The sequence below is a fragment of the Trichoderma aggressivum genome, assembly GCF_033847375.1.
Source record: "Trichoderma aggressivum f. europaeum strain CBS 100526 chromosome Unknown scaffold_025, whole genome shotgun sequence".
NCBI classification, from domain to species: Eukaryota; Fungi; Ascomycota; class Sordariomycetes; order Hypocreales; family Hypocreaceae; genus Trichoderma; species Trichoderma aggressivum.
Genome location: NW_026946391.1, coordinates 116,264 through 137,423, shown reverse-complemented (window position 1 = coordinate 137,423; position 21,160 = coordinate 116,264). Strand labels below are relative to the sequence as shown.

At 50.9% G+C, this 21,160-nt stretch overlaps 5 protein-coding genes across 5 annotated transcripts; 2 read left to right on the top strand and 3 right to left on the bottom strand.

The window, feature by feature from the left end:
* Nucleotides 1–493: 493 nt before the first annotated feature.
* Triagg1_6362 (uncharacterized protein) lies at nucleotides 494–1,314 on the top strand (the record flags this gene model as incomplete). The annotated part of the gene is made up of 2 exons (XM_062900978.1): nucleotides 494–1,106; nucleotides 1,169–1,314. The coding sequence occupies 2 exons, from the start codon at nucleotides 494–496 to the stop codon at nucleotides 1,312–1,314; spliced, it is 759 nt and encodes a 252-aa protein (XP_062754615.1).
* A 241-nt stretch (nucleotides 1,315–1,555) lies between these two features.
* On the bottom strand, nucleotides 1,556–3,086 carry Triagg1_6361 (uncharacterized protein; the record flags this gene model as incomplete). Its single annotated transcript, XM_062900977.1, has 3 exons — nucleotides 1,556–1,650; nucleotides 1,707–2,383; nucleotides 2,452–3,086. 3 exons carry the CDS (start codon nucleotides 3,084–3,086, stop codon nucleotides 1,556–1,558), a joined length of 1,407 nt encoding a protein of 468 aa, XP_062754614.1.
* Nucleotides 3,087–3,731: 645 nt separating this feature from the next.
* Nucleotides 3,732–5,184, bottom strand: Triagg1_6360 (uncharacterized protein; the record flags this gene model as incomplete). The annotated part of the gene is made up of 2 exons (XM_062900976.1): nucleotides 3,732–4,469; nucleotides 4,546–5,184. The coding sequence occupies 2 exons, from the start codon at nucleotides 5,182–5,184 to the stop codon at nucleotides 3,732–3,734; spliced, it is 1,377 nt and encodes a 458-aa protein (XP_062754613.1).
* A 1,007-nt stretch (nucleotides 5,185–6,191) lies between these two features.
* Triagg1_6359 (uncharacterized protein) lies at nucleotides 6,192–7,397 on the top strand (the record flags this gene model as incomplete). The annotated part of the gene is made up of 1 exon (XM_062900975.1): nucleotides 6,192–7,397. One exon carries the CDS (start codon nucleotides 6,192–6,194, stop codon nucleotides 7,395–7,397), a length of 1,206 nt encoding a protein of 401 aa, XP_062754612.1.
* Nucleotides 7,398–15,593: 8,196 nt separating this feature from the next.
* On the bottom strand, nucleotides 15,594–18,600 carry Triagg1_6358 (uncharacterized protein; the record flags this gene model as incomplete). Its single annotated transcript, XM_062900974.1, has 7 exons — nucleotides 15,594–15,812; nucleotides 15,885–16,119; nucleotides 16,204–17,366; nucleotides 17,437–17,622; nucleotides 17,708–18,211; nucleotides 18,316–18,370; nucleotides 18,431–18,600. The coding sequence occupies 7 exons, from the start codon at nucleotides 18,598–18,600 to the stop codon at nucleotides 15,594–15,596; spliced, it is 2,532 nt and encodes an 843-aa protein (XP_062754611.1).
* Between the last annotated feature and the right edge of the window lie 2,560 nt (nucleotides 18,601–21,160).

The window sequence follows — 21,160 nt, the reverse complement described above, 5'->3', positions numbered from 1 at the left end:
CTTCGTATTCCCGCGCAAAACCCTCGGCCGACTTAACCGTGCACTATGAACAATCGACCCGCTTTCACACCTCCGCCGAGAGCATCTGGACCGTCTTTCACAAGCCAACACGCAACTATTTCCACTTGACGCAGCGCCTCTTTCAGCAGTAATACGACAAGAAATCAGGATCTCCCTGCTTACACATGGCTTGACCCCACGCCTATCAAACGGTTCGTCCGGGATCAGCTCGATTAGTTGTTCAACATCTTGCCTCGTATCCACGCTGACCATCAATGTCCACTTTGGTACTGGACTAATTAGGCATTGGCCGACTTTGTAGACGACAAACGACATACAAGCTCCGTTGCTGATGCGTGGAGAGCGGCGAGTTTAAAAAGCGTTGATTGTCCGTCAGTGCTGGTCTGCCTTCTCGCGCCAAAATCCAACTAGCCAGTACTGTCTCACTCTCACAACTGGCGGAAACCTCCGAATCAACTCCCCTCCAGCCACGATGAGTGGCATTGACAGCGAAGAATTCAGCGAGTTTGACGAAGGCGATCGCCTCTCCAGCCTTCTGAGCCTCTGCCCGCGCTATGTCATTGTACCTGCGAACCCCCCAGATGGCATCGCTTTTGCCATGACGGGACACGGCCAAGAGTGGGAACACTTGACCTATCAGCACTCTGGCATCTCAAACTGCAAACCCGGCATCTGGAAGGCAGAAGTCAGGAACGTTCCTGGAAGCGAACTGGGAAATGCTGACTTTGAGGCATGCCTTCGGTGGGTGGCAGATTTGGACGACAACACTCAGCTCGATTTTGCCGTTTCCCTTGATGCGTGGCAGGCCTGGGAGCAAATGTTCAAAGATCAGTTTGACGATTCCGTCAACTGGGGCGAAGGCGTAACCTGGAAGCATGGTGGCAGTTACTACGACGATGGCGGCCTCTTCAATGTCATTTCCACGGCGTACCTCACAACGGACGCAGCAGCAACCATCACAGGAGGGGAATATACCGAGGATGATGGATATGAGGGGTATCTCGAGATGGTCACCCTCAATGACAACCCCATCAATGCGGAGGACCGTATCAGGAACTACGGCTTTACTTTGGGTGGGCTCCATTGTAAGTTCTGGTTTCAGAGTTGATGACGGAGGAACAAGTGCTGACTCGATCCCATCTACCAGTTGGTCAAGATAGTATTGGCGGGCCGCCTGTGATCGCTTTGGCTGAAAAGGACGGCCAAGTGGTCGGAATCAAGCTTTGGTGCGACGATGACGAGATTGAAGAGGGCACTCCATTTGACGAGCAGCCTGGCAAGCTTGTCTTTTAACGGTGATTGGGTGTGGAGTTTACAGCGTTGTCTTTCTTTTCTTCAATATTCATGGGCAACGCGGTTGCAGAAAGTGGAGGGTTCCAAATGATACAAGTATGCAACGCTTTCAAATCCTCAAGTACTCTTATACACAGTCCCGAGCCGAAACGACTCGAAACGACTCGAAGCAACTTCATTTCTGACTCCGAGCTATGCCGTGCTGTTTCGTTCTACCACAGGAATAGATGCTTCTGACATGCTAAGTGTCGCCAGCAATCATCTGAGCGGCTTGTTCGGCAACATTGTACTCGAATACCTTGCGCGACGGTTTCGCCGCCATGTTGGGGAAGAAGCCTGCGGGAATTGTAAGCGGCAACAGTGATTTCGCGGAATGACAACATGTTACCTACCAAGAATCTTGAAGAATGAGTACATTGCGTACTCGCGGATGATGCCCATGTCGCGCTTGGTGTTCTGAATCCTCTGCGCATTCTCCAATATCTCTGTGACGCGCGGCTTGCGGAGGTTGATGTATTGCCTTGCGGCCTTGGTGACGGCTTGTTTCTCAGTGACGGAGCCGCTTGAGTCTGCTCGGCCAAGTTGATGTGCCAGAAACATTGCAAAAGATTCGCAGTCCTCTAATGCCTGCGACACACCCTGTCCGGAAGTCGACGGGAGGGCATGAGCTGCATCTCCAACTAGGACAACCCCATCACGCTCCCAGGTTGGCAACGCTGGCGACGTCCAAGTGGGATACATGTTTGAAACTTGAGCAGATTTGATGACTCTCTGGATGACCGGATCTTTCCACTGGGCGTGTCTCTCACGCAGCCGGTTGGAGACGTCATTCATGTCGAGAGTATTGCGATCCGGGCACTCTTTGATTTCGTATGTGGACCACCAAGCCAGAGTCTCACCCGGCTCAGAAACGACGTAAGGAGATTCGCGGTTGGGATCTGAAGGGTGGCTGTCTGAGAAAAAGTAACCGAAGAAGCCGTTGCCTCCAAAGATGAAGTTCATGGATCCATTCTCTACGAATTCTTCCAAGCCAGCTGCCGGGATGAAGCCGCCAATGCCGACAAGGCCCCTTTGCAAGACACAGGCAGTTAGTACTGGATGATGCGATATAGCGAGTGTTGTGCACTTGTTACTCACTCATAATGAGGAGGATATGGATCCTCTGACGCCTCGGGAAATAGAGCTCTCTTGGCGATTGACTTGACGCCGTCGGCACCAATCACTAAATCCGCCTCTACAGGGTCGCTTTCGTCAACAAATTGGACAATGTTTCTACCTTCCGGGTTGGCAATGACTTGTAACACTCGCTTATTGACAATGGCCGAGTCCGGGATGCGAGCACGCAGGGATCTCCAGAGGGCATGGCGACTACATGCCACCATGTTGAGCTTTTTCGGCTCACTGCCTGACTCGCTGGTAGTGGAGATGCTGGCGTCAATGGACATGAGCAAACTCCCGTTCTTATTCTTCATGTTGGATTGCGCTATGACATATCCGTGGCGTGTCACATCTCGGAGGATGGCCTCATCAAGACGCTGAATTACACCGAGCCCGTTGGGTGCGATGCCCACTCCGCCGCCGACAATGAGCGTGGAAGAATGCGTCGGTCCTTCTTCTCGATCGTCTGACGTGACATCTTTGCCTGTTTCGTAGGCCTCATATATTATGATTTCGTGGTCTCCAGTGGACGAACTGCTCTTGGGGAGCTGCTTCTTCAATTCGAGGTACACTGCGCATCCGGCAATGCCAGCGCCAATGATGGCAATCTTCATGGTGGTCGACAGGGCGTCAGGGTTTGAGTGCTGAATTATGCGAATATGCCTTTCCAGATTGTATGACTGGAGATACAAAGCAAAGGACAAGGAGGATAAGAAACAGAGATATATATGCATTCATTTTGCAGTGCAATATCCAGAGCCCATAAACACCAGGCCGGCTTCACTACACCAAAGCTGCACCATCTCGGGAGAGCTTCATGATCAGTGGAGCCGCTAGATCGCAAAGCTAACCGAACAGAGCCAAGACAAGGCTCCGGGATGGATGCGCATAGGCCAGAGATCCATCACAAGGCCGCCTAATCAAACATTGAGTTTGATCCAGGGAAATGGCTGTGTTTGTTTCTCAGGACCAAGTCCAAGCCAGTGGCAATAATAAGAGATTATTTCTCCGCACCCCAGGTTCCAGCAGGATGAAGGAGGTTACTCTGATTTACGAACTCGGCTAGTGTTGCGATGGGCAAGCCACTTGCGGTGGCAGTGTCATCCCAGATGCTGTAGGATGCGGCTCTCAATGTTGTCCTCGGGAGAAATTACAACACGACTAGTTGATGGATCCATCAAGCTGGTACGAAACCAAGGGGTTTGGTTTCGTGTAGTCGTGTGGCTTTGTAACGTGGCAGCTGATGTGTTTCTCTGCCTTCATTCGACGGGGTAATTGTCGAGAATATGAGCCGCCACATCGGCAAAATATTCGTGAGATGGCGCAGATATGTCGGCAAAGCCTCTATTTTGACTGGTCTGTCCCTCGAGAATATCGACGGCCAATGCCCTTTGCTGCGGAGAGGGACTCCACAAGGCAACAGTTTTCAACTGCTGGACTATCATGATGGAACTGCGGCCCGGTACGGCGCTAGACGCTGCATTCGTCATTGCGTGTGCGGAGAGGATTGACTTCGTATGATGTTGGATTCGCGAGTTATACGAGGCTGCTGTGGGGAAAACAAGGCACAACAGACGCAGCACGATGATGTTGGCTGTATCATAGAGCGTGACTAATGCCGCTGAAGGAATGTCGACATATGGCAGCATGAAGTGACGTGGATCAGATGCATCGAGATGGACATTGGCAACAGGGGTTGGCTGCCCTTGATCTTCTTGTTGATCCTGTCTAGAGGCGTATAAGAGTCCCTCCAATCGCCATTGGTGGATCTGGAGCCGTGCATCCTGGATGAGAATGTTGAGTTTGTGCTTCAGCTGCTGTACTTTGTCTGCCGTGGATGTGATTAGATGGCTTGCAACTGACAAGCATCTCTCAACAGCAAAGAGAATGTCAACAAGCTTGTCGAAAATGAGTTTTGGGTGAACCTGGAACGGAATTGTCATCCACTCTTGCGAGGCAAAGGGGTGAAGCTCATTCTCCGCCATTGACGCCACAAACTGTCTCAGAGCAAAGGAGTTAGCATTGTTTTCTCATCATAGGAGGATTCAAGCTTGTAAGAGAAACAAAACACACCGTTTGAAGCCGCAGATGACTGAATATCTGATGCAAAAATCCGCCTTGGCAGCGCTCAGGTCCTTGCGCTTCTAACAACGAAGCCGCGCCTTTGATGTGCTTCAGCCATGCCCTGGGACTAGTGCCCGCCAACGTCTCGAAATGGGTGAGCATGACGGCTGCGCAGACAGAAGTCTCCGGAGAAGATGAGCCCAACAGCAGTCGCAGGCTCTGCAGTGCCCTCATGTACCATCGGCAGGCTTCGGTCTTGATAGACGCATCTCCCACAGCGGTGCCATAGCTGAGCATTGACGCAGCCCGGATGGAGCTTTGGACGGGAGATGGAGACGGAGAGGCGAGGAATTCGGGGAGCTCGTGCAACCAAATCCTGGAGGAGCCTCCCGGTATTGGTAGAGGCGGTCTCACGGATCCGAAGAAACCGTCGACGAAGTGAGAGACGAAAAGCTGGTCAAAGGCACTGGCTGGAGACGGCTGTAGCCCTGGCAGCTGCGTGAGATGATTGACGGCGCTGACCTGTGGCGATGGCCCACGCTTCATCTTGGTGGCTGTGAGAGCATCTGATGAATCACGCAACGAGGCCTTGGGGACTGCATGGACGAAGAAGGCGTCTGTGCGAGCTCCGGGACATTTCAAATCCATGTTGAGGCATCGCAGACACTCTGGGAGGGTCTCATCACACTACAAGAGCAAGGATGACATGAGTTACAAGGACTGAAGCTCTCATTTTGAGTTGAATCTCAGTTGGCAACAAGGCGCACCTTTACTCTGCGCTTCCGACATGTCGCGCAGCCTCTACTTCTCCCGGCGACATTGACCATGACGACAACTGTTTGACTGTCTGCAAGTCATGAGATGCAATGTGCTGGCATGAGTCTGATCAACTCACTTTTCGAATGTACGCGTTTACACTAACAAATGGGATCGATGCTAAACCACCACGATCCGAGGATATCCCGGCTCTCGCCAGGCACACACTCACTTTCCAGGGGATCTTCAGGAGAAACCCTGTCTGCCTCGCCTTGCCTCACTCTAGTCTCGTGCCGTTGCTGCAAAAAACAAACGCACCACCAACCCAGCCCTTCTCATCCTATCCCCGAACCGGATACGGGTCCAACAGCTTCAATACCAGCTTCTCATGCTCACCCCCTGACCGACCCTTTTTTTCGCCTCTTAAAGCTGCAGACCGACAGTTGGCAATCCTCCAATGAGAAGCCGTAGGATGAGCTCCAGTTCTCCAAGCAATGCCTCCACTCAGACGACGATAACCATGGATTGCTCTGCCACGTCACTGGAACCGACAGGGCTGGTTGCTGTTGTTGTTGGCACAAGAGCACGAGCTAATGGCAAGGGAGCAAAAGTGGAGCGGCGACGGTCAGATGCATCTCTTGCACGCTTTTTGGGCCGCGAAGCTCGATTTCACGACGTGATGCGTGTATGACCGACTGCTTGCGACTCATCCTTTGCTCCATCTCCCCGCGATTACGGAGCCTTGCCGTCGTTCCTTTTCCTGCTCTCTGTTTTGCATTTGCGCTCCCGCCTTACCCCTGGATCTGCTTTCTCTCTTTCACTTTCATACACACACACACACACACACACACACACATCGTACATATCGTAAGGCGCCCAAAAACATCGGTCACATCACCATGGGCGAAGACCTCCTGTCCTTTGTGTTCAAGGACAAACAGATCAAGGGCAAGGCCATTCGAGCAGCCGCAAAGCTCTTTGCCAATGCGGCCCCCATCGTCAAGACCATCGAGGCCGGCCATGGGCTCATCAAGATTGGCGACACGCTGTCCAAGGCGAATGAGCTGGCCGGCAGGGTCAACGACTTTGCCCCCCGCGCGAACCAGATGGCCGACGGCCTCAACAGATTCATCCCCGCCATGCAGGTCATGGGTTCGTCCATGTGCGACAGCGCCAGAATCTTTGCGTATTTCAGCATGATTGCGACGACGGTCAGGATCGGAATGAACATGGTTCAGACGTACCAGGGCATCCAGGCGCTACAGCTCATCGCCGCCAAGCTACAGGATATCTCCGTCAGCCTCGCGGCGCAAACGGCTCTCCTCGCCCAAAAGGAGTTTCCCGACTATGTGCACAGCATGATTCGGGAGCGGCTCATGCAGACGTCGGACGACGCAGCGGTAAATCACTGGTTCTTCCTCTGGCATCCCGACGACGACTGGTATCCCAAGTTCTTTCACCTGCTGGAGGAGAAGCCGCTGGGCACGAGGTTCTGCGGTTACACCAATCAGATTGACTCGGCATTCGTCTTCATGCTTGCGGCGAGGCGGCGCATCACAGAGAATGAGTACAAGGCACGCCGCCGCGGACATCCCATGCGCCCAACGCGGCTGCATCTCCTGGTCCCAGCATATCAACCTATCCTTGTCGCCGAAGCACTCAAGATTCCCGAGGAGATTGGCGACTTTGTCATGGAGGGCCGGATCAACAGCAACAGGGAGTTTGTCTGGCTGAATCTGCCCGACGACCAGAGACACTATACCCTCAACATTGGCCAATGGATTCCGCCAAACCAGGGCTGGTTAACGTGGGCCGCGTCAAAGATTGGGCTGGGAGAGAAGTCGCCCAAGTTGCGTGAGCGTAGAGCTCTCGGATACAGCCAGATTCCATTCGAGATTGAAGCAACGCCTTTGCCCGTGAATGAAGACGACGACGGGAGCAGTACCCTGGTGAACCCCTCAATTGCACCATCCGAGGTCAGCCTCACCCTTCGAGATGAATCAGACAGAGACAAGGATAAGGATAAGGACAAGGACAAAAGTCGGCGACAATCAACACCGTTGCATCAGCGCGAGCGGCGGCATCGTAGCAGCAGACGGAATTGAATACCATCAAGACATTTTTAAGATGAAAAGAGACGGAACATAGGCAAGGGATAACGGCAGAGGCAAAGGGCAAGGAACAGTTATGGGCATACATCACTCAATTCTCTTTTATTTTTCTTACCTTTTTCACTTTCTTTATTCCCATATCATGTTGCTAGTCGGACCCGAGACGGCACAAAGTCAGCCTGGAGTTGGAAAAGCCCAAGAGAGCGAGTACGAGAGATCTGGAATCTCCGCGTCATTTCACACAAACAGAACGACAGCATCGGTTGGAGTAAATAGAATTCATTCGGCATGAGATTGCGAAATCATGAAAGATTTGTTCACAGCTTGTTATATACCATGGAAATGTTGTGCGGCTTCTTTTCTTTTCTTCTCGCTTTCCTACATATCTGTTTCGCCTTTCTCTCTCTCTTATAAATCATTTTGGGAAACTTCCTTTGCTTGCCCACCCAACGAAACCTCTTATTTTCCTTGACGGATAAAAAGGCCAGACTCTAGAGGCGTCGTATGTTAGTCTCTCTTGTGCCGCTTACTCCAGGCGGAGGATTAAGTCCTTCTAGAGGAGCGAGCTGGAAGCCTAGCAACGATCCCAATCCCGTTCCATTGTTGCCACGATGCCATTTCCAGCTCCACACTTTGGCTTCAAGTTGCGATTCGTTCTGCTCGATTTGATCCCACAGGTGGTTCGTGGGATCCGCAACGCCTCGTACACGGACTTGTCATTGCAAATCTGGGGAGGGTTCATCGTATTAGATTGCTCGAGCTGCTTTTCAAAGCCTTTCGCCGCAAATGCAAGCTGCCAACCGCATATGACGGTGTCGTATAGATAGACTTCATAAAGTTTGCGACGGGGGTGTTGTCATTGGGCTGAGGGGGATTTGCGACTACAAGATCGAGAGGAATGGACAAGCCAGCCGGGAACGGACGCAAATTCGCGTGTGCTGAGGCGTTTGTGAATGCCATGGGCTGCCCATCGTCTGCCGATGTAAGCAAATAATGGCGGTATGCCGCTTCTGTGAGAGAGATTGGAATGATGCCTGGGGCATTGGCGCCAATACACAGTCTATGACTATGCTGTCTGTCGAACAATTCGCTAGGAACGGCCCCTTGTAGAATGTGGTCTTGTTCCTGTTTTGCTCCAGTCATGATACTGCCCCATCCGTTGTTATGTTATGATGAAAGAATGGTAGTGTCTAGTCTTCCTAGATCTTTGCTCGACGTGCAGCGGCTGCGACCCAGTCGCTCGTTTTAGAGGTGTTGGCATACACTCCAGACGTGTTTGTCAGCTGGGAGATTGAATATAAAGCAGCTGGTGCCAGAGCGGTATTGACATCGAGCGGGATTCTGCCATTCGCGTTGCCATATTTAGAATCGCCCCGTTGAGCTACGTTTTGGCCTGGCTAAAAGAGATGAGATTGTTGACTGTTTGACTGTACTTAGACGGCGCCATAGCGTTCATGATCTTGCTGGCGGTGGTATCACTCAGGTCGCCCCAAGTTAGATACTTGCTATAAGGATGAACGCTACCAGCTTTGGTCTGTAGCAACGACTTCAAACGCTCCGGCTTAGCTATGCCAAAGTATCGTTCTAGAAGGATGAGAAGAAAGTAGTCCGTGCCAACTATTTGGTCTGTACACTAAGGCGTTGTGGAGATGAGGCCGTTTTGCATGTTCGCAAACGTCTCGTAGTCACTGATTTGCCTGCACGACAAATAGATCCATCTGTTCGATTGATTCATTCAAGCGCGGCCCCAACGGCAGTCTCCATGGCGTCGGTGCTGAGAACATTCGACACAAAATTTCCCGTTAGGAAACTAAGAGATATCCTCATCATCCTACAACTAGCTTAATCATGTACGAGGAGAAGGGGGATGAATCGACGGCCACAAGTTGCTGCTAGGCAAGTCGTTGAGACTGGTTGTTCAGCGGCAACCTTGACGCAAAGTGCTTGAGTTGATGTTAGTTGTATGAAGCTGAGAATTGATAGAAGCCGGATTCGAATTGCAGCTTTGTGTAATTGATTTAGACTAGATTGCTAGTGTTGCACGATTGTGAATGTCTAAGTCGTGACGTTATCTAGCCACAACCGGGAGATCTGAACGCCGTTTCTCTGATATCTTGTGACGCTGACGCCACGTTGAGTGCCAGGACTATGGACACTCTGTCCAGCTGTGAAATCGCGTATTTGTTTGTCCTGCCTAGGATGGCGACAGAAGGCTCCACGGAGCTGTTGAATGAGATCACGCCCTCGACGCCGACAACGGAGTGAGGAGAACATAGTGTCTTGCGATTAATGGATCCAAGGAAGTTCCAACTGTCAAAGCTCAGCAACTCAGTGGTTAGCTTATTTCTGTCAGAGTATTTGCAAAAAGGCTGATGCTTCGACACCCCCAAGGAGGTTTGTTGAGCCTATTCCCAAGAGGTATATTTTTCGAGTCAGCGAGCCCCATGCTCTATAGCCGAGATTCATTTTGATACCCCTCATGTTTTATGCGTATTGAAGAATGCATCGCTCTTTCACGTATGATACCTGTACCACTAGAGCCAGATACCCATCACACAGCAACATCCTTCTTACGAGTTATTGCGTCCCGCGGACCTCCGAGACCCTTTCGAGTTCGATCGTATGCTTTATGTCGACTTTGAACTGCAGTGTCAAGCTCCAATGCAGACTTCGCCCTATCTAAGCCGTGAGCCTGAATCGCATCTGTGGTTGATTGCAATTCTGGCCAAATACTCTGCTATCGCTGTGGAGGGTTTGCATCAAGATACCACGATGTCGCAAACATTGCCGCTTTAAGTATTGCACAGAATTGAATTGACAAGTTCAATGGCGAGACGCCCATTCTGACAATTGTGTGGTTGAAAGAATGTAAAGATGCCACTGTTTCTAGCAGGCCAGGTAACGATGAATCTTTGCCCAATGATGGATAGATTGCTGTCGGGGAGGAGAGTGGTAGGGATAGGTTGGGCACCAACGTGGTAGTTTGAGTAGAATTAGTCTTGATAAAGAGCGTCACTGATATGTTGCGTTTGAACAGCACATCCTGATGGTGATGGTTGGATACTTGGACCACTTGGGGGAGCCTGTGCCTCAAGAGAAGTAGCAACGAGCTAATGAGTTTTCGAGACATGACTGCTCTCAATGGACGTTGTTCAAGTAAACAAAAGACGTCGCTCTCTTTTTGTCGTCCTGCAGGCCAGCCCCATTCATTCCCCTCTTGGCATCCTTATATAGATCTGGATCTTAGCCAGTCAATCGGCTTGGCAGGTTCGCACAGTCAGAATCTGTCTCAAGATTGAGATCGTCCATCACATGGACGACATTTGGTGTCTTCTTTATCCAGCCGCTGTCAACCTGCTGTATTCAAAAGCGCCTCAGTTGTATCTAAGCATCATATGGCGAGCCTCCCTTGAAGTGTGATGATGGGGGACTGGCAAGGTGAAGTTGAAGTGGTGGCAATGCCAGGTATATAGAGACCGTTCTCGGAGTGATCAATGTAATCGAACTTGTCGATAGATAGCTTGTAGATAAAATAGCGGATAGGCGATAGTAATCTCATGTCGCGAGCAATTATGGACGCTATTGTTGCTCTTAGCTCTGCAATTTTGTGGCTATAATTTCAGCTTGTGTACCAGCAGATTGACAGCATGGGACTTACTTAAATCTTTCCTCTGCTTCAACTCCATGTTTCTTCAAATCTGTATAATTCATAGAGTCAAAATCGAGCTTGTGTCAGATGATAATGGCCGCCATGTTCCAAGATACAGCTCGAGCCCAGAACACTCTCCCGACCTTCTGTTATGGCGCGCGGATGAGGGATCCAGTCACGAAGCTGAAACGACTCGGGATCCTAGTCTACCCAAATCTCGTTCGTTCCAAGTGAGATAGCTCCAGCGTACCAGAGATGACGAGAGAAACCCAATAAAACGTAAAATCAGTGATCAAGATAAAAAAATCATCGTTCAATGTATTCGTAGACGCAGGTCGACTAGGGTTTAGGAATCCTTGGCTCATGTTCAGCGAGCCACTGGGCACAGAATGAGCAGCGCCGCTGGAACCTTTCAATCTTTTCCTCACATGTTGCATAACTGTTGAGTTGTCTCGTGGATCTGTGTGATCACTCTCCTTGGTCAAGCCCACCTTCTATTTGCTGCTGTTTGCAACTAGCTTTTCCCTTTTTATAGCATAAAATAGAGAGTTTTACACCTTCTTAGCTTCGTCAGCTTTATCATCAACCAAACTGGATCAACTGGCTTTGAGCTCTGATATTTCGTCGTCGGCAGAAATAGGATTTGTACTTTTAATAAGGGTATTTGACCGGTCCCGTGATCAAACGATTTGTTCTCGCGCCCTGGTCGTTATAGTGGTCGGACGAGTTAGGTTTCTTGTGTTGTGTTTGGTATCCCCCAAGCCCTGTTAGAAGGGGCGTTCTCTAGCTGTCAACGAATAATCAGATCGTCTATCGGTTCCGTCGGTCTGTCGGTTCCGAAGCTTGGCCTTGCCACTTTCTGTGCCTGCTTGGAGAAGAGCGTCTTCAATGTAAGAAGCTCTTGTTACTTAGTTGAACGTGGGCATTCGAGTCTGCCGTCTTTCCTTTGTCGTCATGAGAAACATGGAGCAGAAGCCTCGGTGAGCCCGACTCATCAATTGATAGAATGTGCTCCTCAGAAAAGGAGCCAGATGATGAAAGCTGAGGAAAACGCAAACGAGTCGACAATTTTGGGAGACTGTTTGTACGAATGGACGGTCGAAGCGGCCCTCGTTAGATCTCTTACAACCAAATGAAACCTTAGTTCCCCCAGTTGCGGAAGTGCCATCAAGACTACTATCATGTCCAACATTCGGTATGGACAAAATAGAACCCTATAGCCTTGATTCACTTGCAGTGGAATTTTTTGAATCGACTGTCGCAGCCCCCCCCCCCCAGCGCCGGGCGCGTTGTTAGATTCACCCTCATGTCCACCATTGAGCGTGGATAATGTTGCATGCAACAGCTTTGATCCGTTTTTGTTCAACGAGGATATCTCATCTTCTTATATCGATGGCAGTGTTGCTACCGTTCAGCCAGCAAAGAGGTATCGTAATAGCAAACCTGGCTGTCTGCTAATCCTCTGTTTTGTTGTTCACCCGGCCCCGGAACAAAGCTTTTCTCAAGCGGAACCTTGGTGCTCACTTGAAACCCCTCATAGCTCGGATCCGCTCGTAGTCGAACACGCGCCTCGTAGGTCTTATGGTACGTAAAGTAGAGTAGACAGCAGCTGGACTTCCGGGCTGTCCATTCCAATCAAATCTAGGAAGTGAGGCGGGTATCGAGCCTTCAGGACGCCATACCGCGTCGAAAACGATTGATCATCATCTGGGTGTATGGTACTTTGTGATATTGGGGGTTTTGCTGGTGTTTTGAGGTGGAGGATGTTTCTTTTGAAACGAAGCTCTGAGAGGTGGCGACGTTTTTGGGAGAGGTGTTTGTATTTCTCAGAGATAGGGCTAAGATTCCGGTCAGATAATGCTGCGGTGCGGTGGTCTTGAGGAGAGGCAATGGTTTCGTGACAGTTGTCTGTCAGTTGGCCTCTTCGCTTTTGCCAGGTGGTTCTGACTAGGTGTACTTGCTCTTGTATCAGTCGTGCAGTAGCTTTGCTGCATAATTCCCCAGTGCTGTCGTTGTGACCCATCTCTTGTTCACTCCCGGCAATCTTGTGAATTTGACCAAGTATTGCGTCCCGTCATTGTCTGTCCATTCGCGAAAAATCAAGTCTAAAAATCCCACCGCCAGAAAGATCAGCCCAACTGTGCTTTCCGACAGACAGCTAAAGATAGATAGTCACTGGATGAGATTGAACTGACCTCGTGGTTTTCGAGCTAAATGAATGGCACCACTGTGGCTCTCAACTCCATAATACCTCGTCCATAAGTAGCGTGAAGCTTCGCTATGATATCTAGGCAAGATTTTCAAAGCGAAACTAAACAATGACACAATTCTTCATCGGCAGTTCCAAAGTGGTCTCTCGAAAAGCCGTGACAAAATTCTTATCGGTATAATACGACACCTTGACAAGGCTAAGCCGCTCGTACCGATAATCATCATCAGGACTTTTTCCCTTGAGAATAATGAAGATTACCTGATATCAGTCCCCCCGCGTGGATAGTAATGTCTTTTTTTGTATGTTATGGAGATCCACAACAATCCATCAGCTCGGCATTCATCCCGGCGCCGTCTACTGGGGAGACGAAGTTGTTGTCCTCGGATTCATTGTTTGCACCTTTAGAGACGCTGGAATCCTCATCCGAAGCTGCATGTGCTTCGCCATATGAATCGGAACGCAGCACTGAAAAGCTTTGCGGCCACGGATCGTAATCCATAAGAACCATTCTCGTATGCACGATGTCATCAAGATTTGCATCTTCGTCAGATTTTCTGTTGTAGGCAATGGCGCTTCCATGGCCTGCATCTCTTATTTGCAAGAGTGACCTGCTTCTTCTTGTACCACTTGGAGGTTGTGCCCTCAAGTGTCTTGCTGTAATCTGACTAGATTGAGGTATTCATGGAATTTCTGTGACAATAGTAAGTCAGCATTGTATTGCATTCCCACGAAAGGTCGTTGTTGTAAATACTAACACGCGGTGTGATACGAGACGTTCCTGAAAAGTCCAGGTGCTGGTGAATAGACGTCCACAATCATTGTGATCTCGGTTGCTGTTCCTCAAGGGATCTTTGAAATTTAACAACTCGGAATTATCTTTGGAATTGCTGCGGAAAGGACATAAAGGATCCATCTGCAAACCAATCATTTCAATTGGTCCCTCTTCTATGCTGCCGCCGTCTCTTTTCATCACCTCGACTGCTGCTTTTGGTGGGAGAGTTATGCGAGTCTCTCTTTCAGGTGTGGACTTGGAGTAGGGCCATTCGAGACTGGTGCTTGCGTGATGAGCTGCAAGAATCAATCGGGCGTTATGATATACATCAAATGTTCGCGGCGCTTCCTTCTGCCAGTCATCTTTGTCCTCCTGTATGATGCATATGCAATCGATCCGCAAGAACCGCATGCCGAGTCTGCGGGTGAAGTCGACCGCATCTTGGAATGCCTGCGACAATGAGTCCAAGGGATTCGATGGAGGTGTGAAGAAATATGGCTAGATAACGCTCGGCACTTGATTTCGGTTCTGCCATTGGGCCCTCAGCAGTGACTCAGGGATACGTCCGGAGATTCAGCTGGAATATCGCTTCTGTTGCGAAGGACAGCATCGCAGCCTGGTCCGGATGGCAGAAAGTTGCTGAGTGTGGTGTTTGACGCATTTATCCAGCTACGCCTTGGCCCACGAGAGGCTTTGTCCGACAAAGTATCGCGACCGAGTGTTGTTTCTTTCTGCGTGCTGTGCAGCGGAAGAGACATCCATCTATGCTTCCGGGTGACGAAATCCACTGCTTCTTCCCAGCTATCTGTCAGCGCAAACATCCGCTTCTGGGTAAAGGAGTCGTTGAAATAATACCTCCATTCTATGGTGAAGTAAGCGGCCGAAGATAGATGGATAGAAATCTCTGCACCGTGCAATTCGCCAAGCGGGCTCTTATCCATCAGCTTCTACAAAATCGCACAGCAGAGACATCAACGTTCCATTACCCAACGAGACAATTCAAAAGTCCGCTGCCCTGGCTGAAGCTGCAGCGATCGCCTTGTTTCGCGAAGTCGGTCGATGCTGGATACCTGATAGTTGCCTTGTCCATTCCAGTGGCAAATGTCACAAGCGTCTCTGAGAGTCTCTGGTTCGTCATCGTCGATTGATAGATCAAGAGTCTTTTCTTTAATCTAGCCGAGAATCTTTCTGCCGACCATTCTTTGACGTGTTGAGATGGAAAAAAGCAGGCGAGTTGAGGTAGAGCGGGGGAAAAGAGGTAAGTGCAGTTGGCAGAATCTGATTACGAAATGTCTCAACAAAACTAACTGCGCTTGCCTCATAATCAGACAATTTGAGAAGAATAAAAAGAAAATATCCAAGATTGTAATAGAAACACAAAAACTTGTGGAATATCTCAGGTGCCAAGAAATTGGCTTTTATACAAATCATAGTTCAGAAAGATGACTCGCTCAAACCACCCCATAGTATAACGCCGATAACCCTCATATCCAACATATCACAAAGTAGAGAAATATCCAATCATTAGTATGTGAAATCAAAATACGTCTAAAAACTTTACGCAGTCGCCCGTTTGTCTGCCTGCATACTCAGGGCGAGCAGCTCATCGACAAAAGCAGACTCATCCTGCTTCCCCTGGCCGGCGAAGCCGTTCTCGCCCGTCGCAGTAGCAGTGTAGAAACTTTCCATCTTGCCTTGGGCATCAGCTCGGGGATAGATGGGCTTGAGCTCTGAGCCCTGTTGCTCTGGGGCATTTGGGTCTTGTTGATTCTGTGTCTGGAAAAGTGGCGGTTAGACATTTGCTTCCAACAAAGGAGATTAAAGGGATGAGACTTTGCTGCCACTTACATCATGTACGTTGATGGACACCTCCTGCGACACCATGATGCCACCAAAAACGTGAATACTCTTACCCTGACTCTTATGGGCGCCCCTCCCGGAGTGGGACTGGCTTGCTGATGAGAACTTGCGGGCGTCATCGAAGCTGCCGTCGTCACCATTGTATATCGAGCTGGGATGCGACACCGATTTTGACAACTGCTCCTGGCTCCTTGTAGGTGCCAATGCAAGAGCCGTAGTACGTCTGTTGTGTCCAGATAGCTTATATCTAACCCTGCCTATGGCTCGAGAAAATAGCTTATTCTTCACTTGGGCTATACCGCTGTACCGCCGCGGAGGTGATGGCAGCTCATGTGCTGTTGAAGACATGTCGCGATGGACCATGTGGGAGAACTGGATGTTATAAGAAGAGCCTTCGTACGTAAGTTGGCGCATTTTGAAGAAGTTGAGAGGGGTGAATTCGTAATCGGTTGAGAGCACAGTGGCATGAATGGGGAGGACGAGTTGGAACGCAATGAGGACGCATTTCGAAAGAGATTTGCTCGTTCTAGTAGAGGGAGCGCACGGGAGCTGCACTACCTTGGGCAAGAGTGTAGCGTTGTCAAATGTTTCGTCGCCTAGCGAGTCTCGCAGCGAGGAAACGGCGTCTCGAAGAATCGAAGCAAAAATGCGATCTTGAGCGGAAGCGGACTGGTGGCTCTGAAGCTTGAGTAGAATAGTCGAGAGCGGCAAGCCACGGAGGCCGTTGAGAAAGCTAGCATTGCTGGCATCAAGAGTGCTCACGGGCAACGGCACAGAGGGAAGCAAATTCCGGGCTGTCTTTTGTGCGAGCACGTCGAAGCCGCCCCTGTCGAGTCGAGCGCGGACGGCAAACATGCCCACGTGGAAGCCGGGAGATAGCATGGGGGCCTTGTCTCTCTGGTTGGCCATGTTGTGTAGACGAGCCTCCAGGTCGGGCGTCTTGATGCGCATGGTAGACTGAATAAAGGGAGCGACCTGGTGAACTTCTACAAAGCGGAACCCTGAAGCCTCAAGTCTCACCACCTCCCTTCTGCTGTCAACCTTACGAACGAGGAACATGAGCGAACCGCGGCCGTACTCCTGGCCATCCCGCTGGATGCCCTTTTCCACGACACTTTGTAAGCCGGGCATGTCGTTGTTGAATAGTCGTTGGACCCTTGATGACTCTCCCGTGACAAAAATTTCATCCCACAATGTTCCGACGCCAGCTAGAGTCTCCTTGGTTTTGGAAGCTAGGGCGTCTGCGGTGACGCAGAATAACTCGCGCAGAATGGTGTCGTATTCGTCTACAAGCTCGCCATCGTCGCTGATGAGTCGAACGCCCGCCCTGCCAATGTTGCGCTCTTGCGCGAGAAGTGAAATATGGTTGGTCATCTTGGCCATGACTTTTGCCATGGTATCCCAGTTGTGAGAAGCACGAAACATCCAGTGGAAGAGGGGGTGGCTGGTGTTGAAGACGTCGTCGTTGGACTAGCGAAGCAAAACATGGGGTGTCAGTTTCTGCAAGCAGGCCGGCGTGTGGGTAGAAGAAGCAACTGACCTTGGTAAAGTACGTGTCTGTCACGACTTCGCTGGGCAAGTATCCGTCTTGAGAGACCATGATGCGGCCCTTGTCGTCAAAGACGCCGGCGGCGAGGACGACTTGTTGCGACTTGCTGGCGTAGTCTCGTCTTACCCAACTTGAATAGATGGCCATGCCGGTCATGACAATACCGGCAGTGATGGACTGGATGTGCCATTAGGCTCAGTCAGTTTCGATGCCCTTCAAACAACATTCATTTGGCGTCTGCCAGAGATGTGAGGGGATTTACCAGGCAAATAACAACAACCATTGCATCCTTTCGGGAGACCCCCTTGCCAGGCTTGTCGTGCAAGAGGGTGTAACTCGTTCCAACAGCGGCACACCAGTGCATGCCAGACACGGCTCCGGCCAGGGCCATGGCACAGCCCAGTCTCTTCCACCAGGCGCTGCTCCAGGTATTCTCAAAGACGAAGAAGAGGGTGAGGGCGGTAGTGCTGGCGAGGACGGCGATGACGACGGAACCGATGAGGTAGGAGAGGCGATACGAGCCCCGGTAGTTACTGATGGAAGCGTCGGCGAGGTAATGCATGCCGCAGATGGCGCCGCCAGAGAGCAATCCGGCGAGGACGATTCGCCACCATCGGATTCGACCGTTGCCGTTGACGCCGACAAAGGCGAGTACGAGCACGAGGATGGGCACGAGGAGAGAGGCGACGGTGAGGGCGGTCGAGTAGGCGATTTGGAGGGCTGGCTCGCCGTTGAGCATGTAGATGGCTCGGTTGCCAATGAAGTGCTGTCTCGTGAAGATCACTATGTTAGCAAGCTTGACATGCACTGAGGTTCAAAAGACTTGTAGTTTCAATCATTAATGTTTCCCATGTGGTGGTTGTGTCGTACCATGGACCAGATGGCAATGCCTCCCATTGCAATGGCAGCGCCGACTAGTAAGAAGCTGTGATTCTCAGTGTCAGTTATCAGCTACATGGCAGCCCAGCACCGAAAGGGCACATACAAGTTGTGCTTTCCTCTGTGTGAAGTTCTCCGTCTAATCAACTCCAGTGCCGTTCCGGTCCCAACCAAGCTAATGGCGTAACTGAGGCACACGAACCCTCCGTTGAACGTGTACGGCACCACCTTGCCGGTGTACTCCTCCAGGAGCTGCTGCGTCGTGGGCGTCGCCATCGTCGTCGTCTTCTCTGTTGTTTCGCTCCGGGATACCGGCGGCTTCGGGCGTCGACAAGAAAAACGAAAAGAAAAGAAAAGAAAAGAAAAGAAGAAGAAAACGTTTGATCAAACGAGAGTCATATTCCCAGACCCAGGCATCAAAGGCTCAAGACACCAGCCGGGGGGAGTCTGGAACACAGACGAATCAGTATCTATCCCCTTTCACAAGGAAGAGAAGACGGGGGGGGGGGAGACCTCGTCGAGTTGATACGGTCGGTACCTTATATCTCTAGTACCGTCAACAACGCATCGGCTAAGCATATGCATATGCATGGGAGAGAAAAGCCGCAGCCACGGGTCCGGGACCAAAGGCGGCCTCGAGCGCAGCATGGATGGATGGAGAAAGAAGTGCCAGGCCAAGTCCGCTTATGAACCCGCGTGCATTAGTAACTCGGCTACCCAAGTCGGCGTGCCACGATCCAGGGCTTGCTTGCACAAGGCGTATGCCGTCCCTATCATGGGGGCATCGAGGCAGCCGAGGGCAATAGTCCCACGACGAACCGAGCCATCTAACCCATTCCAGGACAACAGCGCGGCGGCCTGAGACAAGAAGCCGTCGAATAAGAGGGCCAAAGAGAAAAAGAAAGGAAGCCTTGAAAGCATTTTCTGTGCTGCTCGCGCCTCGGCAGAATCCGCCCTGTGGGAGACTCGATGCCCACATGGGCCACGATCTGGACTCGATGCGATCTGGGCTGGCATCAGAGGGGGGTCCACAGCACTTGGGAATCGGAGCTGTGATGGGATCTAATAGAAATCAAATCAGCATTCGAGCCAACCAAATCAGCTGCTGGGCTGAGCTGGCCCGCAGTGGGCAAGGATCAACGGCCCAGCGTTGTGCAGGATGTGGATGTGCATGTGGATGTGCATGTGCATAGGGCTAGATGAGATGAGATGAGATGCGGTTGCAGAAATAAAAAGTTATTGGCAGTGCATGACGTGAATCTTTGGATAACTCGAGGCAAGTACCATCACATGGCATTCCTTTCAACAACGACTTCTCATCGATAGCTGGCCCTTTTATCTTTCACAAATCTTGACATCTTGACACAACTCAGCACTCCTCCCATGACGCCTAACCGAGACTTGTCCATCCTACGCGACTGTCCACTTCAGCCCAGCAAGAAGCCAAGACTAGGCCCGTTCAGACACTGGAGCCACGCAGAAGCCCTTGCTCACGCATATTCTGCAGTGGTACAGCGCATCTGCAAGGGAACAAGAGCCTGTTGGAGCTAACAGGGGGCCTGGGCGATTCGGCTACTGCACCTTGGCTTCAGCTGGTCAGAGCTAGTTTTTGGCTGGGCGATTTGTCCACAGGCTGGTGTTGGCGGCCACAAAACAAAGAGTCCCGGGGAAGCAAAGGAGAGAAGAGAAAAAAATCAAGGACTACTGTAGTCTGCGCGTCCGTAGAGTAGAAGAAGCGGCAAGACTGACTTGATGCATAAACATAAATACCGCAACCCCTCTCTCGCCTGCTCGGTAACACTGAGCACAATAGAGGGCACAAAAGACCAACAAGCTTAACTTGTCTCTTAAAACCTGACCAAAGTGTCACACCTGCATTTCATATTCTAGACATCACAGACACCACTTTGTGGACAGCAAAAGAAAAAGAAAAGAAAAGAAAAAGGGCAGCGGCTAGTTCAGGCACACGGGCATTTCTGCAGCGGCGGGGAAGGGAGGGAGGGAGATCTCATGGATCGAAAAAAAAAATCACGACTTCAGCCAGATGCGAAAAGCACCGAGTGGGGACGCAAACGCCATCCCTCGAGGCTACGGGAATCTATCGAAGTTGCCGGTTGCACATAAAACACGTTGGCTTCACTAGTTTGGCCCGTGGCGCTCGGCGAAATCACCGTCGCCAGGCACAGCAGACAGTGATTTTTTGGCTCAAGCCAGCCATTTCGCCTATTGCCTGTTGTGCAGACCCTTTAATTCTCTTCTCGGTATAATGATGGCACGGTTGTGTGTGAACATCTGGAGCGTAAACAGCGTGTCCATCTGTGTCTGGCTCTTCGACCACTTTGCACTCAACGTTAGGCCCTCAATGACGCAGAGTGCTCGTGGCTTCTCCCTTGGACGCGACGACCACATAAAGACCAACGTTTCACACTGACCATCGCCCCGTATTCAGCTTTCAACTGAGCCCTGTCAAAAGTCAAAATGGGATCCAACCGCTTGCTCGTCTCTACGCTAGTCCACCAGACAGGCGGCATACAGGACAGGACAGGACAGGGTTCAATTTTGCTCCCTGGCACCAAGAGCTCGCTATGCTGTCTCCTATTGCTCTGTAGTCCAGACAACTTCCATGTTAGCTTATGCTGTGTCGAATCGCCCCTCTTGTCCGGGCACTTTTGCCGGATCAGCGTAGACGAGACACCACGATGCTGCCCACGTTTTTACCACGAGGCCTTAAACCCGGTAGATCAAGCCAATGGGCGTGGTAATCTAGGTCACCGGCCGACCGAAGGAGCCAAACAACGGCCAAAGATCTTGACCGACGAATATACAGACATGGAGC